Consider the following 14,655-nt stretch of genomic DNA (forward strand, 5'->3'; position numbering starts at 1 on the left):
GCTGCCCGGTCCCGGCGCCGCGCTCCGCAGCGGGCGGCGGAGCCCGGCAGGGCTCGGGGGGCCGCGGGGGAGCCACGGGGGAGCCACGGCGCCGGCGGGGTCACGGACCGGGAGAAGCAACTTCTAGAACCGGCACGGCGGGGCTGCGGGCAACTTCTGCGGGGCCGTCCCCGCAGCCCCGGGAGCCCGCCCGCCCCGCAGCCCGGCCCGCGCCCCCGGCCCCGCGCCGCCGCCCCGCCCCGCCCCGCGGCCGGTGCCTTACCTGGGGGGAGCGGCGGGGCCCCAAGGGGCGCCCGCTGGGCGTCATGGGCGGCGGGGCCGGGGCCGGGGCCGGGGCCGGGGCCGCGCCGGCTCCCGCGCTGCCCGCGCTGCCTGCGGCGGCCCCGCCTCGCCCGGCCCGGCCCCGCCGCCCGTAAACAGGCGGCAACGTGACCGGAACTGGGAGCTCCGCCGGGGCGGGCGGCGGCGGGCGCGGGGAGAGACCCCCGGCCGGGGACTCTGCCCCGGGGCCGGGCCGCGGCCAGCCGCCGCCGGGGGAGCCGCATCGGGGCTGGGGCGCCGATCCCCGGGACCCTCGGCGAGGCGGCGCTCAGCTCCCCGGGACCCCCGGGGCCCCGCTCCCGCTCCCCTGGACCCTCGCTGCGGCCGGGTCCCGCTCCTCGCGGGTCTCGGGGTCCCGCTCCCCGGGGCCCTCGGTGAGGCCGGGGTTCCGCTCCGCGGGGCCCGTCGTGTCCCCGTCCCCGCTCCCCGGGGAGTCTCGGCCCGCCGCTCCCCGCCGCTCCCCGCCGCTGTCCGCGGTGCTGAAGCCCGAGGCCGAAGGGGCCCTGGAGGGTCCCGCGGCCGCCGCCCGCTCAGCCCCGGGCGCTGGGACCCTCCGGGCAGCCCCGGGAGGTCAGAGCGGGGGCTCAGCGTCTGTGGGGAAGGCAGGGCGGTGTGTCCCCGCGGGGGCTGCAGTGTCACCGCCGCTCGGGGGGATGCGAGTCAAATGCGGGCCGGTACCGGCTGCAGCCGGGAAACCGGTCGGTCAGACCAGGGAAGATGTGGTCAGAGAGATGATGAGGAAAACTTGTTTACTCAAGTGGTACTGATTTTTCATGCCTTTTGTTTGTGGTGCCCAGACCAGCTGGGGCTTCACATCCAAGGATGACTCAATCCTCTGCGCCTCTGTGCCGGCAGGGAGGCTGCGATGCGCTGGCCTGTTCCACGCTGCACGGCGCTGACGGCACAGGAAAATGGTAGCGTCCTTCCCATCAGCTGACAGTCTGCTGATTCCTGTTCCCTCAAACCCAAATGTGCCTAGAGAGCACAGTGCTCCTGCTCTGTTGCTGAACTGTGCTGCTGTCTCCCCGTTAAGACTGCTGCAATCCTGTATGTCCCGGTGTATAGCCAGCACACAGAGGAGCTGTAGGGGAGCTCACGGAGTATGGTCTGTGGTATCATCCTGCCCTCCCACATCCTTCCCTCCCCTTGAATGCCTCCAGGCTCTGAGTGAGTGTTGGTGCTCCACAGATCCAGCGAGGGTGTGCTGTGGCCGATAGACCGCCCTGTGCCTGCAGCAAAGCACATGCTCCAGGTGTGATACAGAAGGTTTGTGACATCTCTGCACAGTAACAGCCGAGGACTGGACCCTCACCTGATGCCCAGAGGTGGGGTCCAGCCTGGCCTGCTGTTTCTGGCAAGAAAGGCTGGGCTTTGTGTTAGGGCTCGTCTATGGAGACTGAGTTTAGTTCACACAAAGAAGACATCATTAAATCAGGAGAAAAGATGAGCAGTGTGGTCTGAAAGTCTGTACATGCACACACAAGAAGCTCATTTGCAGTAAGTTATTCAGACAGACCTGCTTGTAGCCCCAGATAGCACAAGGGAGAGCTTCAGGGCCTCCCAGTGCTCACCCAGTCATGCCAACTCCTATGTGGGCCTCCTCTCAACTTGTGTTCTCTGAAAAGTGAGTTCTTCTTGAAACCAGAAGTTTCTAAGAGGTCACAGATGCCTGCATGAAGGGAGAGAGTGCAGCCTTTCTTGTTCAGAGCATCACTGTCTCGCGTGGAGCCCCTCTCACCCATTTGTGACCCTCAGCTCAATGCTTGCCCAGGTGTCACTTGTCCCTCTCAGGGCAGTGTGCCATGTTTGGGGTGTGTGGATGTTTTTAATGTCTCCTTGTGTCTTCCCCTAACTTGTGTGCTAACTTGAGTGGCAGTGAGCTACAGACGGGAGGTGGGGGCAGGAGAGAGGGGGAATGTCTGAGTGCATCATGTTTCACAAGGTTTGTACAATTTTCATTGATTTTCCACTGGATAAAAGACAAGCCTGCAGTCAAGGTCAGGCACTCAGGGACAGAGAGCTGCTCTGTAAATGAGGTCATCGCTCTGGGACGCAGCCTGCCGGGCAGGACAGCAGCAGGGAGCAGCACATCCTCTGCACCCAGCATGGCACAGGAAATGTCAGCTGCCTCCGCAGTGAGCATCTGGCAACTTGGGGTCACTCTGTACACACAGGCTGCTCATGTTTCCCATCACCAGTTCCACAATTAACTGGTTTCAATGGCAGCTTTCTTATGCAGGACATGACGTGGCAGTCCCTTTGCTGATACTTCCAGCCGCCGTGATGTCCTGCACTGCAATTATGCTGCAACTCTTCCCCACTCCCTGCTTGCTCCAAGAGACAGGAGCTCCTTCTCAAACAAGTCGGAGGTTACGATACAGTGAGGCAAGAATGGCAGGAATACCAATTCAGGAGGAATTGGAGGGTCCCTGCTGCCACCTCAGATGCGTGGCTGAGCCCCAGAGGCTGTTGGGTGGAGGCAGTCAGCTCCCTGCCTGCTATAGCCCAGCTGGGAGACATCTCACTGCCCTGTGCCTCGGTGAGAGCGCTGGCAGCCCCTGCTCACGGTGACCCAGGGGACGGCAGACGTGGGGAGACCCACCAGGTGCCTCAGCTCCGGGTTCTGCTGCAGCAGCGTGGCTTTTCCCCCGGTTCGAGGCTGGTGGAGACTGTGGGGATGCACGATGGGGAATGTGGGGATGTGAGGATGTAGGGATGAAGCGTGCGGGGTGGGATGAGAGGTGCGGGATGCGGGCACTGCGGATGGGGCTGCGGGCGGCAGCTCTTCCGAGCGGGGCCGGGCTACGGCGCTGCCGCCGCCGCTGCTGCTCCGTGCCGGCACTGACCTCTAGTGGCACCGGCAGCGGCACCGGCAGCGGCACCGGCAGCGGCACCGGCAGCGGCACCGGCAGCGGCACCGGCAGCGGCACCGGCAGCGGCACCGGCAGCCGTGTGGACAGAGGCAGCGGCTGCGGTGAGGATAAGCGGTACCAGCGGCGGTACGGGCAGCACCCGCGCGGCCGAGTGTGCTTGTGCCAGTGTCTGTGTGTGTGTGTGCGAGCGTGTGCAGGTGCCTGTGTGTGCGCCAGGCTGCGTTCCCGCTGTGGCCGCGCTGGACGCCCCGCAGCCGGCGCTGGGCGGGCGGGAGGCGGCCGGGAAGGGCTGGGCAGGGCCACGGCCGGGCTGCCCTGCGGGGGAAGGTGTGCGGGGCACCACGGCCCCTCCTGTCCTCACAGCTCTGCGAGGCTCGCCCTGACGCTGAGGTCCGGTTGGTGCCGTCTTTGCCGGGCTGCTCGTCCCGAGGGGCGGGTGAGGACGGCGGCCACCCCACACCGTGCCACAGCCAGCGGGCAGGGCGGGCCCCGGGCAGCACCTGCGGCTGCTTCGGCCCTCCGTGCCTCCTTCCTGAGCTGCCAGAGGAGCTGAGGATGGAGCCTCTGCCTGCGGGTCTGGATGTGGCCAAGGGCCTGCGCTGGGTAAGCCCAGGTCCCTTCAGTGGTGACTGATTCCTGGACCAAACAGCTGATTCCCGATGGCAGCTGCAGCCCATGTGCGCTGGAGTAAATGTGAATCCTGGGCCCTTCCAGGGTGGCTATGGGAGTGCTCTGAGACCAGAGCTTTCCCCCCTCCACCCCCGAGTTAATTTTTAGGGGGATTTTTGCATTTAATCTATAAATGAGTTTAACTTTGCCTCAGATATTATTTTTTAACCTAATTGAAATGTAGTGTGTGTGTGCCTTCTAATTGCTTTGAAGAACCTAATAAGAAGCTCCTTGAAGTCTAAAGGCTAAAAGCTGGGGGGTTTTAATAAATTTAACATTAGCTTAACATTTCCACAGGGATTGGAAAATCTACTCGTAAGGGTATTTGCCTGAGCTAAGCAATGCAATTTGTTCCTCTGCACTTAAGTGTATGTGATATGTGATATGTGATATGTCCAATTTTTATTTTTTCTCATGGTTTAAAAACTTTTTTTCAATGAAAGTTGCTTTTATTTTTAAATCTCCCAGGTCTGTAAAAATTGTTGTGGTGAAGCAAGGGTGGATCAGCTCCAGGGCTGCAGGGGCAGCAGGGCCAGTTTCAGCCTCTCCCCTGCTTCCTCCTTGGCCTGTCTCTCATCCCTCGAGTCCATCCCATCCCTGTTTCCCTGCCCATGGCCTCCTGCAGCTGGTGCAGGGCCTGAGAGAAGCTGAGGCTGGGTCAGGGGAGGGTCAGGCAGGGCTCTGCTCAGGGTGGTGTGAGGGGTGGGAGCAGTGGGGCCAGCTCAGCTGTCCCTGTGAGCTCTCTCTCCATGGACAAGTGTGGGGTTCATCACGGCCCTCGGGCTCTGTGGGGCTCCCTGAGCCCAGCGCTGCCTGACCACCAAATATGATGCACAGTGATTTCCTGGCCACCATTTCAGCTGACACACACGTGGGGGCTCCCCTGGGGGGATCCCACCTACAGCTGCCCACCTGGCATGTGGCCATGTTCTCTCTGGGCAGGGTGTTCTTTCCAGCCTTCTGCCCACGAACTGTAGGAGATGACAGCCCCTCTGGAAGGCAGGTCACTGCCCAGGTTTGGGAGACCCTTATCTGAATTCCCCTTCTGTGGCCCAGGCAAGGCCCAGCCTCTCCAGCTACCATGGCTAAGCAACCTCTGCTCCCCAGCTGCAAGGAAGCATCAATGCCCTTCAGATGTGTTTGTATCCCACAACAGCAGGACTTCAGAATTACCAATAATAGGAATTTACCTGAGTAATTAACTCTATTAGCTTTAAATGAAGCTGTTGGCTTGTGGGTGCAGCACCTGGGTTTGCTGAGCTGTGGAATTAAGTTCTCAAAGATCAGAAAAGTGAGGATTTAGGGCCAGAACACCGTTTTTGGGAAACAGCTTTCAGTGTGGTAGAAAGTTCCCTATAGTAACACCTGACTGCATGTGTGGTTTGCCTCCTGAGCCCCCTGCAGCGCCCAGGGGCTCTGGGAGGGAAACTCCGGCTCAGGCAGGTTCTACTTTGAATTTACGGGAGAATAGGTCTGCCAGTTCTGCCAGGGGGGTTGGGTGGGTGCTCTTAAAGCGAGCAAGGACCGTGACAGAGGCCGGGGCGGGGTCCAGCCCCCAGACTGTGCAGGTGTGGCCTCCGCTCGCCCCTGGGCGCTGGTGAGCGATTGGGTGAGCGGGGGGCTTGGGGGGGCCAGGATGTCACGGCCCCGCTTTGGGGTTTCTTTCCCCCGGTGGCGGTTCCCGAGGCACTTCGGGATGCTCAGCGCGGACTGGCTCAAAGTGTTAAAAGGCTGTGAAACGAACGTTTCCTTGGAGCCTCGGATGGGATCCAGCCGGTCGGTGCGAGACTCCGGGGTCCGCAGAGAGGCACCGGGGCCGTTGTGTGCCCCTCGGGGCCGCGCCGGTGGGGTCATTGCGTAACGCTTTACATAACCGGGCCGAGCCGTGCGGCCCCCCCGCACCTGCCGGGGCCAGGCCCCCCCGGGTCCCCCCGGGCGCCGGAGGGGGCGGGAGCGCAGGAACCGGCGCAGCCGCCCGAGCCCGGGGCCGGTGCTGAGGAGCCGCCGCCGGCTCCGAGCGGGGTCTGCGGCCCCCCGGCCGGCGGGACCCCCGCGATGGCCTCGGGCAAGGCGGCGGGGGAGCGGCGGTGGGAGCTGGTGCGCTGGTGAGTGCGGCGGGCCCGGGGGGTCGCGGCTTTCCCGGCAGGGGGGACCCGAGCTGGAGACCGGCAGGGGCTCAGCCTGAGAGGGGTCTGGGCTGCAGCGTGCGGGATGCTCCAAGGAGAGGAGGAGAACCCGGGCGGGGGGACCCCGGGTAGGGCTGAGGGGACACGGGTCGTCGCCCAGGATCTGGGACGCTGCAGGGCGCTCCGAGGGGCGCCGCGTGGTCCCGGCTGGAGCGGGGCTCCCGGCTGGAGCGGGGCTCCCGGCGGGGCGGCTGCTCCGGCCGGGGGGACACATGGGGGGGCGGGCCCGTGCTGGGAGGGGGATCGCTAGCGGGGGTAGAGGAGTCGGATCCCGGAGACTTCTTGCGCTTGGAAAAGGGTCCTGCCCGCTGAGGAGGAAGCGTGGGAGCGGCAGCGTGCCGGGGATGCCGAGCTCTCCTCGTTCCGGGGGAGTCCCCGGGACTCGCGTGGAGCGCTGAGGCTCCTCCGGTCTCTGGCGTGCGGGAACGGGGCTTGGAACAGGGCACTGCCTGTGCCCGGAGCGGCCGGGACGGGCTGACATTGAGAACAAGCTTTGTCTGTGTTCTTTTATGTTGAATTGTGCAGTTTGTGACGTCCGAAGCTTGTGACTTTTGAGCAGGGCGCTGCGGCGATGCCAGGCTGTGGCTGGGAGGCTCCGTGGGGATGCTGATGGAGGCGCTGGGACGGGGCCCGGGCTGGTCTCTGGGCGGGGGCAGAGCCCGGGCCGGGCCGGCACTGGGTGCCAGCGCCCCAGCTATGGGAGGGAGTCCCAGAAACCCGGGAAAGTAGGCAGAGTGGGAGTCACTGAAGCTTTTTCTTTTTCTCTCTCCCTCCTTTCCTCTCCCTCCTTGCAGCCAAGGACACTTTTTTCCCTCACACACTTGGACAAACTGCTATAGCAGCTGTGTGGCCTGGCTCTTCTGCGTCCCCGCTGCCTCACCCCCACTTCCCAAGGGACACCCTGCCTTCCCTGCCTCTGCTCTGTGCAGCGTTCCCATGTACCAGAGCTGCAGGGAGCACTGCCATTGCACCATGCTTGGTTGCTTTTAACTAGGAAATTGGCAGGTGACTGTGCTGGCGATGCTCAGGAGCCTTTTGGTTTTCCTGTAGCTGCAGTGGAAAATCTCAGTTCCTGCAATGTCACTGCCCCTAGCTCCACAGGACCCCACAGGGCTGGGCTGGGCTGAGCGGGCCCAGGCAGGTTCCAGAGCCCAACAGCAGCAAGCGGGGAGCTCATGGCGCTGTGGAACATCCCCTTGGCCCCATCCAGACAGTGTGGGCACACCCCTGCAGTTAACAGTGAGAATGAACCTCTTGGAGCATCCATAAACAGAGGAGGGGACAGGAGCTCTCTCCAGCTCTGGCTGGGGTTCATGGATGCTGCAGCTCTGTGTGTGTGTGTCTCCAATCAGTACTACAGGGGCTTTAATAAATTAACTTATTAATTACTTGCTGATGAAAGTTCATGTTCAGAGGAGTGTGTGTGAAGTGCAGCTGGCTGCTGGGATGGAAGCAGGCAGCAGGATTTTGTTCCAAAAGATGGAAACAACTGCTGTTACCAGAATTTTGCTCACTTAACAGGGACCCCATACTCTTCAAATCAAACTAATAACCATCAATTCACTCCACTATTACTTGATAAGCCTCAGCATCTGGCCTGGCATTTGAAGTGATGCTAGAAGGGCCTTAGCTTGGCCTTGGAGCCAAGCTAAGTGACAGCCTGGGAAAGGGGCTGGTCTGGGCGCTGGGCGGGTGCTGGGGGCAGGCTGTACCCCAAGACAATGGTGCTGAGCAGGGGGTGCTGTGCCTCTGATCCCTGGGGCATTACAGGGGAATGTCCTGTGCTGCTTTGGAAGTGTTTGTTCTTCACTTTCCTGCACGTGGTGGTTCCGGGGGCCTGTGGGTCTGGTCTGAGTGGGTTGGGGGCTGCACAGGGGTTGCAGCAGGCAGCAGCCCCACCGATGGAGCCCCCATGGAGGGTGCAGGGACGCCTCCCTGGGGGTCGGTCTGAAGGGATGCCCCGTCCCAGACAAGCCCATGTGCTGGTGGGGGCGTGGGCTGGTGGGCAGTGAGGGATGGGGGTGGCACAGGGTGGCAGGCAGACGGGCTGCGAAGGGATTTTCTGCTCCCACTGAGGAACGTGGTGGTGTAGGATGTGTGGCTGAGCAGCACTGCTGAGCCAGCTGCTCCTGCACCCTGCTGCTCCTGCATCCTGCTGCTCCTGCATCCTGCCGCTCCCTCCCCGCAATCCGGGGCTGATGAATATTTCAGTCTCTCTGGATGTTATTTTTAGGTACGTGCGAGAAGGCCGCTTTCGCATCGAGGAGAGGACGCTGACGGCTTTCCAGTGGCTCTACTCGCCCCACCAGCACCGCATCGTCAGCCGGGCAGACCTGGGCTCCCCCAGCAGGTAAGGGGGCTGTGGGGAGCACTGCCACATGCCCTGCTGCTTGCTCTTTCACAAGCCCCTCCTGAGCCCCAGCCTGTCTGGGAGCCCTGTGTTACATGAACGTCTTGGGCTTTGCTTTTAAAATAAAGTTCAGGCGCAGCAGTTGCACCAGGAGCTGCAAACACCACGTAAGTGCGGTTTAGTTTAAAACAGTGGAAAGGACAAACTACCATCTGCCTGCCCGAACTTTTCTTGTAATCGCTCCCATGCTTTTGGTTGAGGATCTGCTTTATGCATGCAGCCCTTGAGATTTACTTAAAAAACAGATGGGAGCCAGGAGCTGTTTCCCCCAACCATCAGTGATCATTGGAAAATATCTGCTCTGATCCCCCAATTTTGTTTGGTGCTTAAACTCTCCCCTTGGGAGCCACATCCCAGGCACGTGCTGTGGCTCTCCCTGCTGATGCATATGCATCGCTGTCGGCTCCCATCCCGTGTTTGATGATGAAACACCATTAACATAAACGCCTCGTGGGCCTCCAGACACACAGAGAGCAGCATCTGTTCTCTGGCCTGCAGAGAGCTCTGGAATACGCCGAGTCCCTGAGTGGCTGTGGCACTAAAAGCTCTTCCCTCTCCGTTTCAGAGCAGTTTTGCTCCAAGAGCCCTTAAAGCCCTGAAGTATTTATCTGCCTGGAATTGCACGGATGTGAACAACAGTGGTAGGGTGGCTGCAGGGGAAAGGGGTGTCCAAAAGACTTGGATTTCCCAGGACAGTAAGGGCTGTGGGTACTCTTCATGCAGGGCAGCAGAGTGGGGATGGAGGGAGGTGACATTCACACCTGGAAGAGACTTCCAGGGGCGTGAGGGAGGTGCCAGGTGTTCTCGGCAGGAGCCATGGCATACATGCTTACTGCTGCCATCTGCTTCCCGCGATGGGAATTCCTCTGCCTGCCACTGGAGAGGCTTTCCAGACACTGGAATGACTGTGCTGTTTATTGATTTTAACTAATTTTTGCTAATTGCTTTCAGAGGTTGTCTTAGCCTCACCCCTGATGTGCATGTTTCATTTGGCACGTGCAACTGAAATGCCTGTAACATCATTTATAATTAATGTTAACTGCTGTTGGGGTTAATTTCACTAGATTCATTTGATTTCCCAAGGGGGTTAATTTCACTGGATTAGTTTGATTTCCCAGAGGAGAAGTTTCCCCTGGGAAGATACCTGGAGCCGTCTAGAGAGTCTATGGCACACCAGCGTCGGGTTATGAGTGGTGTCTGTGTCTCTCTCATTGGGATGAAATGTTTGTCTGCCGAGGCAGCCCAAGCGTAAGCGGCGGCTCGGCCGGAGCAGCCGCGGGCACGGCTGCGGCCGGGGAGCGGAGCTGCTGGGGCACAGGGATGCCGCGGGCCGGGCCGCCTGCCCGGTGGGACGGCAGCGCGGGGACAGCCGCGGCGACGGTGTGTTACTGCCCCTTTGGGCAGGGCTGCGGGCAGGAGTCGGCTCTGCCCCCGCAGCCTGCGGGATCCCGGCGCCGCGGCGGCGGGCGGGGAGCGCGCACGGCCCCGCACGGCTCCGCACCGCCCCGCACGGCTCCGGACTGCTCCGCACCGCCCTGCACCGCCCTGCACCGCCCTGCACCGCCCTGCACCGCCCTGCACGGCCCCGCACGGCTCCGCACGGCTCCGCACGGCTCCGCACGGCCCCGCACCGCCCCGCACGGCCCCGCACCGCCCCGCACGGCCCCGCACGGCTCCGGACTGCTCCGCACCGCCCCGCACCGCCCTGCACGGCTCCGCACCGCCCTGCACGGCCCCGCACGGCCCCGCACGGCCCCGCACGGCCCCGCACCGCCCCGCACCGCCCCGCACCGCCCCGCACGGCTCCGGACTGCTCCGCACCGCCCCGCACCGCCCTGCACGGCCCCGCACGGCTCCGCACCGCCCCGCACCGCCCCGCACGGCTCTGCACCGCCCCGCGCTGGGCCGGCTCCGCCACCGCGGCGGGATCCGCAGGCGGAGCGGCGGGCACGGCACGGGGCTGCGGGCTCCATCCTCGGCGGTACGTACGTGCTCCTGCCTGGGGAGCCCCGCGGGGCCGCGGCGGAGCGCGGGCGGACACGCAGCGGAGCCTTCACGGCTCTCGGCTTCTCCGTCTGCGCTCGGAGCCGCGGCGCCAGGGCAGGGGCTTGGGGCCGGGAACCGGGGGCTGTACGGAGGCTTAGGGCTGCGGACGGTGGAGCGGGATCCGGCGATGAAGTGGTTGTCATCACCGCTCTTGAATATTGACCGTTCGAGGGGGCGATTTCCAGCAGCCCGTGCCGGGCTCTGCCTGCTGCCCCCGGGGGTCGGGGTGGTGGGGTCCGGTGGCATGCGGGGGGCTTTGTCCTGCCTTCCCCGGGCACCTCCTTGTCTGGGGAGCCCCAGGTGTTTGCACAGAAAAGGGATGTCTGAGCCTCCCTGTATGCCCTGCACCAGTCTGCTGGGGTGATCCTCTGTCCCTGTGTGAGGCTGCAGCTCATCCCTGACAGGGAAGCGGCGCAATGTCTGCTCACCAGGCTGAGCAATTCCCTTCATCCTGCTCGTTCCCACAGGCAGGGCACCGGTGTGCCTGGCGTGGAGCTGCAGGGAGCCGGGGAGGGCTGAGGTGTTGCCTTGCATCCCTGGCAAAGGCAGGGTGTGAGACGGATCCTGCCAGGGTCTGCCGTTTTCTGCATGCTCTAGGCTCTGCTGTTTTGTTCAAGACTGGTTGTTGTTTCAGTAGCAGAAGGGACATCATATCTGTCCACAAGGCACGATTTATTGAGGGTTGGAATCACGCCCAAGAGTTTAAATTCAGATCCAACACACGGTGTGATTGCAGGCAGCACTTGCACGCACCACGTTTCACAGATACTGCGTTCTCCCTCTGCTGCCGGTTCCTCCCACTAGGGACGATAACCATAGCAGCAAAAATGCCTTTTTCTTTGCTTGTTTGTTTTATCATCTTCCCTTCCCTTCACCCCTAAGCATATCTGTGTGGCAGCAGGGTCCTGAGGGCTGCTCAAAGAAGTCCTGTGCTGCTGCTGCCTGTGGTGTACCTGGTCAGATGCTCTGGTGCTTGATAGCTGCTGCTTCTGTGGAAACAGGAACAGGACTTCAGCAGCAACAGGAGGAGAGACATTTTTTCCAGGAGCTAAATACAGCTCATTCTCCACAGACAGTTTTGCAGTTTTGTGGGGGTAGATGAATCCCTGCTTGGAGTTAACATCTGCCTCCAAGCTGGATACCAGAAAGACTGTTTCTTGACTGTGATTTGATTTCAGCCTGGCTCTTGCAAAACCCACACAAAATGGTTGAAAAATACAGGTGATGTTGGCAAGAGGTAGCAGGATTTGGAAAAGCTCAAGTCCAAGCCCCATGTGCCTTGTTTGACACGTTCAGAGTGTCCACGCACGGGTTTGGCCTCATACCCGAGCCCTGGCTGCTGAGGTCTGACCTTGTGCCAGCACAGCTCAGCCTTGGGCAGACGATTCCCCATCTGCTGCCGAGGCCGGGGTGCAGGGCAGGGGAGTCTGAGAGGAACAGCCCTTGCCAGAACACGGGCTGGGTCAGTGAGCCCTGCTGCTGCAGGGAGCACAGGACCATAGAATCACAACGGTTTGGGTTGGAGGGGCTGCAAAGGTCACCCAGTTCCAAACCCCCTCCTACGGACAGGGACACCTTCCATTAGACTTCACCATCTTTTGTAACATCTTCACAAACGTTCTGAGTCTCAGTTAGGGTCTTGGGGTTTTTTTGGTTCCTTTATTTCCGTTATTAGGAAACAGTTCTAGAGATTGATTGCATTGAAGATTAGAAACCTCCTACTTTCCAGCCAAAGCATGTCCAGGTCTCTCTCATTCCCATGCTTTCATCCCGCCCCCACGTTTTCCCAGCTCCGGTTTTCAGTTTAAGCTGTTCTTTTTCTGTCTCTCCACAATTTCTTCATTGGCTGCAGCCACCCCCCTGCTCCGTGTTTGTTGTGTGAATTGGGCCAAAAGCTCTCTGGTTCCTGGAGCAGCTGCCAGTGCCAGCCTGCCACTGGGAACAGGTTTGTGTGGGAGGTTTGTCCCGATGCATCCTCCCTCCACCAGCCCCTGCTCTGCCTGGGCAAGCGAGCACTGAGCTGCTGCTCCTCCATGCAGTGTGGGATGTGCAGTGGATGTGCAGGTAGCCATGGTGACAGTGCCCAGGGACCCGGTGCTGGCATGGCAGCTGCTCGTCTGGCTGCAGCAGGGATGCCTCCAGGCACAGAGGGGAGCACGGTGGGGCCAGTGGTGCCTGCCCTGTCTGTGGAGCATACAGGATGAGGAGCAAGGCACCCACGTAAGCATTGTCTGGATGCACAGAGCAACCTTCCTGCTGGGTCCTGGGCAGGCAGAGAGCATGAGGATGCGAGCCTTTGCTGCTTCCCTGAAGCGTCCTCCCTCAGGCTCCACTGGCATGGGAAGGGGGTGGTTGGAAGAGGTGGAGGAAACAGGCACAGAAAATCTGTGTGCTTGACCAGGCTTTTCCTGGAGAGAACCTTTTCATGCCTTTACGTGAGAGAGGAGTTTCATGCCCTTGCTAGCAAGGCAGGATGCTAAATTGGGTGGACTTGAGAAAACAAGGAACGCTGTACATCAAATTCACAGTGGGCTGAGAAGAATTCAGGGAGCCTGAGAGGCCGTGCGATGAGTTGCTGCATACAGGGCTGTGATGAGACATGATCTGTGTCCCTCTGCAGCAAAGAGCTGGTTCATGTGATGGTGAGAGAGACCAGCAGGCCTTTGGGGGGCACAGGCACCTGGCCAGCATGGGGGCCAGGCTGCCAGCCAGCACCTGTTGGTCTCCTGGGTTTCTGTCCTCTGTGCTGGGAGACCTGGTGCTGCCATACCGAGGTGTAAGTATCCCTCTGTGCCAGCTGCCTGAGAAGTGATATTTTGCAGGTCGCATGGTGGCTTCCTCCAGGATCTGTTTTTCAGCCATTTCCACAGAAATGAGCAGGAGTGATCAGATCACTTTGGACACAGGGGTGAGTCCATGAGCCACCAAAGGTTCCCCGAGAATGTGTAAGAGGAGCTGGAGCGTGGTTTGCAGCTTGAGCTGTGCACGGCCTTGGGCTCAGGAAGGTCTCTGGCTTTCCTGTCCTTTGTCTGAAGCTCTCCTTCCTCTCGGGTGACACTCAGGCTCCCCTCCCCAGCCTGGTGGCCGAGGGAGCCCTCTCAGTCCTTCTGCTCTGAAGCTGTTGAGCAGTGAAGACCCACCCCTGAGGGAAAGCTGGGTTTTGTGGGAAGCTGCATTTAAGACATCAAGTTTCTCTTTTCACTTCAGCAGTACCATAAAGGGGAGAAAATGGTGTTTAAAATATTCCATGAACTGAGTCAGAGGTAATTTGGACACTGTTTTCCTTTGCTCCGTAGGTCAAGCTGATGATGTGCACAGCATGTTCTTCCTGTCAGGACAAAATCTAATATTTCTGGGTGCCCACAACCTTCTTTAGAATCATAATAGGAAGCTGAATGCTCTCAGAGTGCGGCAGGCAATATCAAAGCACTAGTGATGCAATCAGTCTCTTACCCCAGTAAGAAAGGGAAGAATTTTGCTGCCCTTGTTGGGCACAATCCTGCTCTGAGGTGCCACCAGCAGTGCAGCACTGTTCCCAGCAGGCAGGGGCTGCTCACCAGGTTGGGTTGGAGCAATGGGATCTTGGTTCTGGCAGAGGCCCCTGGGAGGTGTTAATTTAGACTGGTGCAGATGGTACTGAGGAGTCGTCCTCCTCCAGGGTTTTGTTCCCTAATTTTGGCTGCTCGGTTATGATTTGCCTGTGCCTGATCTGAAAGGAGGAAGGTTTTTTCCTTTTTGTTTTCGAGCCTGTGTGAAATACCTCAAGGGGAAGAGGGGAAGTGAGAAAATGTCATTGCAGAGACTATTTCTGGAGGCACGCCCCTGCGGGTGAGATGGTGCTGGGCAGGCGGTGGTGTGGTTCCCAGGAGCCAGGGAGGCTGGTGGCTCGGGGGAGCTGAGGTTGGGTCCTTGGTACATTTTTAATCTTTGCCTGGTTCAAATGCAGTTTGTAACCTGGATCTGTGGCGGCTGATGCGGCCCAGGGGGGCTGCCAGCAGGAAGAGCTCCACTGCCAGCACTGCCAGCCAGGGTATTCCCAGGCGCTGGAGCAGGGTGCGGTGGGCTTGGCAGGGGCTGCCCCACACCCTGCTGGACAGCAGGAAATGGAGATGTTTCCCTATGGCCACCTCAGGGTCCTGCCCTCTTGTGC

The 14,655-nt window shown here is 60.6% G+C and overlaps 1 protein-coding gene across 5 annotated transcripts in view; it reads left to right on the top strand.

Annotated features, from left to right (window-relative positions):
- The first annotated feature begins 5,918 nt into the window (after positions 1–5,918).
- RAP1GAP2 (RAP1 GTPase activating protein 2) overlaps positions 5,919–14,655 on the top strand; it is a 54,094-nt gene continuing 45,357 nt past the window's right edge. For 4 of the 5 annotated variants that reach the window (XR_010723579.1, XM_066201834.1, XM_066201835.1 and 1 more), the window contains exons 1-2: positions 5,919–5,968; positions 8,283–8,399. Coding sequence is in view for 3 of the 5 variants with exons in the window: in XM_066201834.1 (XP_066057931.1) it covers positions 5,919–5,968; positions 8,283–8,399 (167 nt within the window). In the remaining 2 variants the exon portion in view is untranslated. Of the gene's footprint in view, positions 5,969–8,282; positions 8,400–14,655 lie in introns of those variants that run through there. The other variant, XM_066201837.1, reaches the window with a different exon arrangement.

The sequence above is a fragment of the Chamaea fasciata genome, unplaced genomic scaffold (assembly GCF_029207755.1).
Source record: "Chamaea fasciata isolate MVZ Bird 193981 ecotype frontalis unplaced genomic scaffold, bChaFas1.0.hap1 SCAF_21, whole genome shotgun sequence".
Classification (NCBI taxonomy): Eukaryota; Metazoa; Chordata; class Aves; order Passeriformes; family Sylviidae; genus Chamaea; species Chamaea fasciata.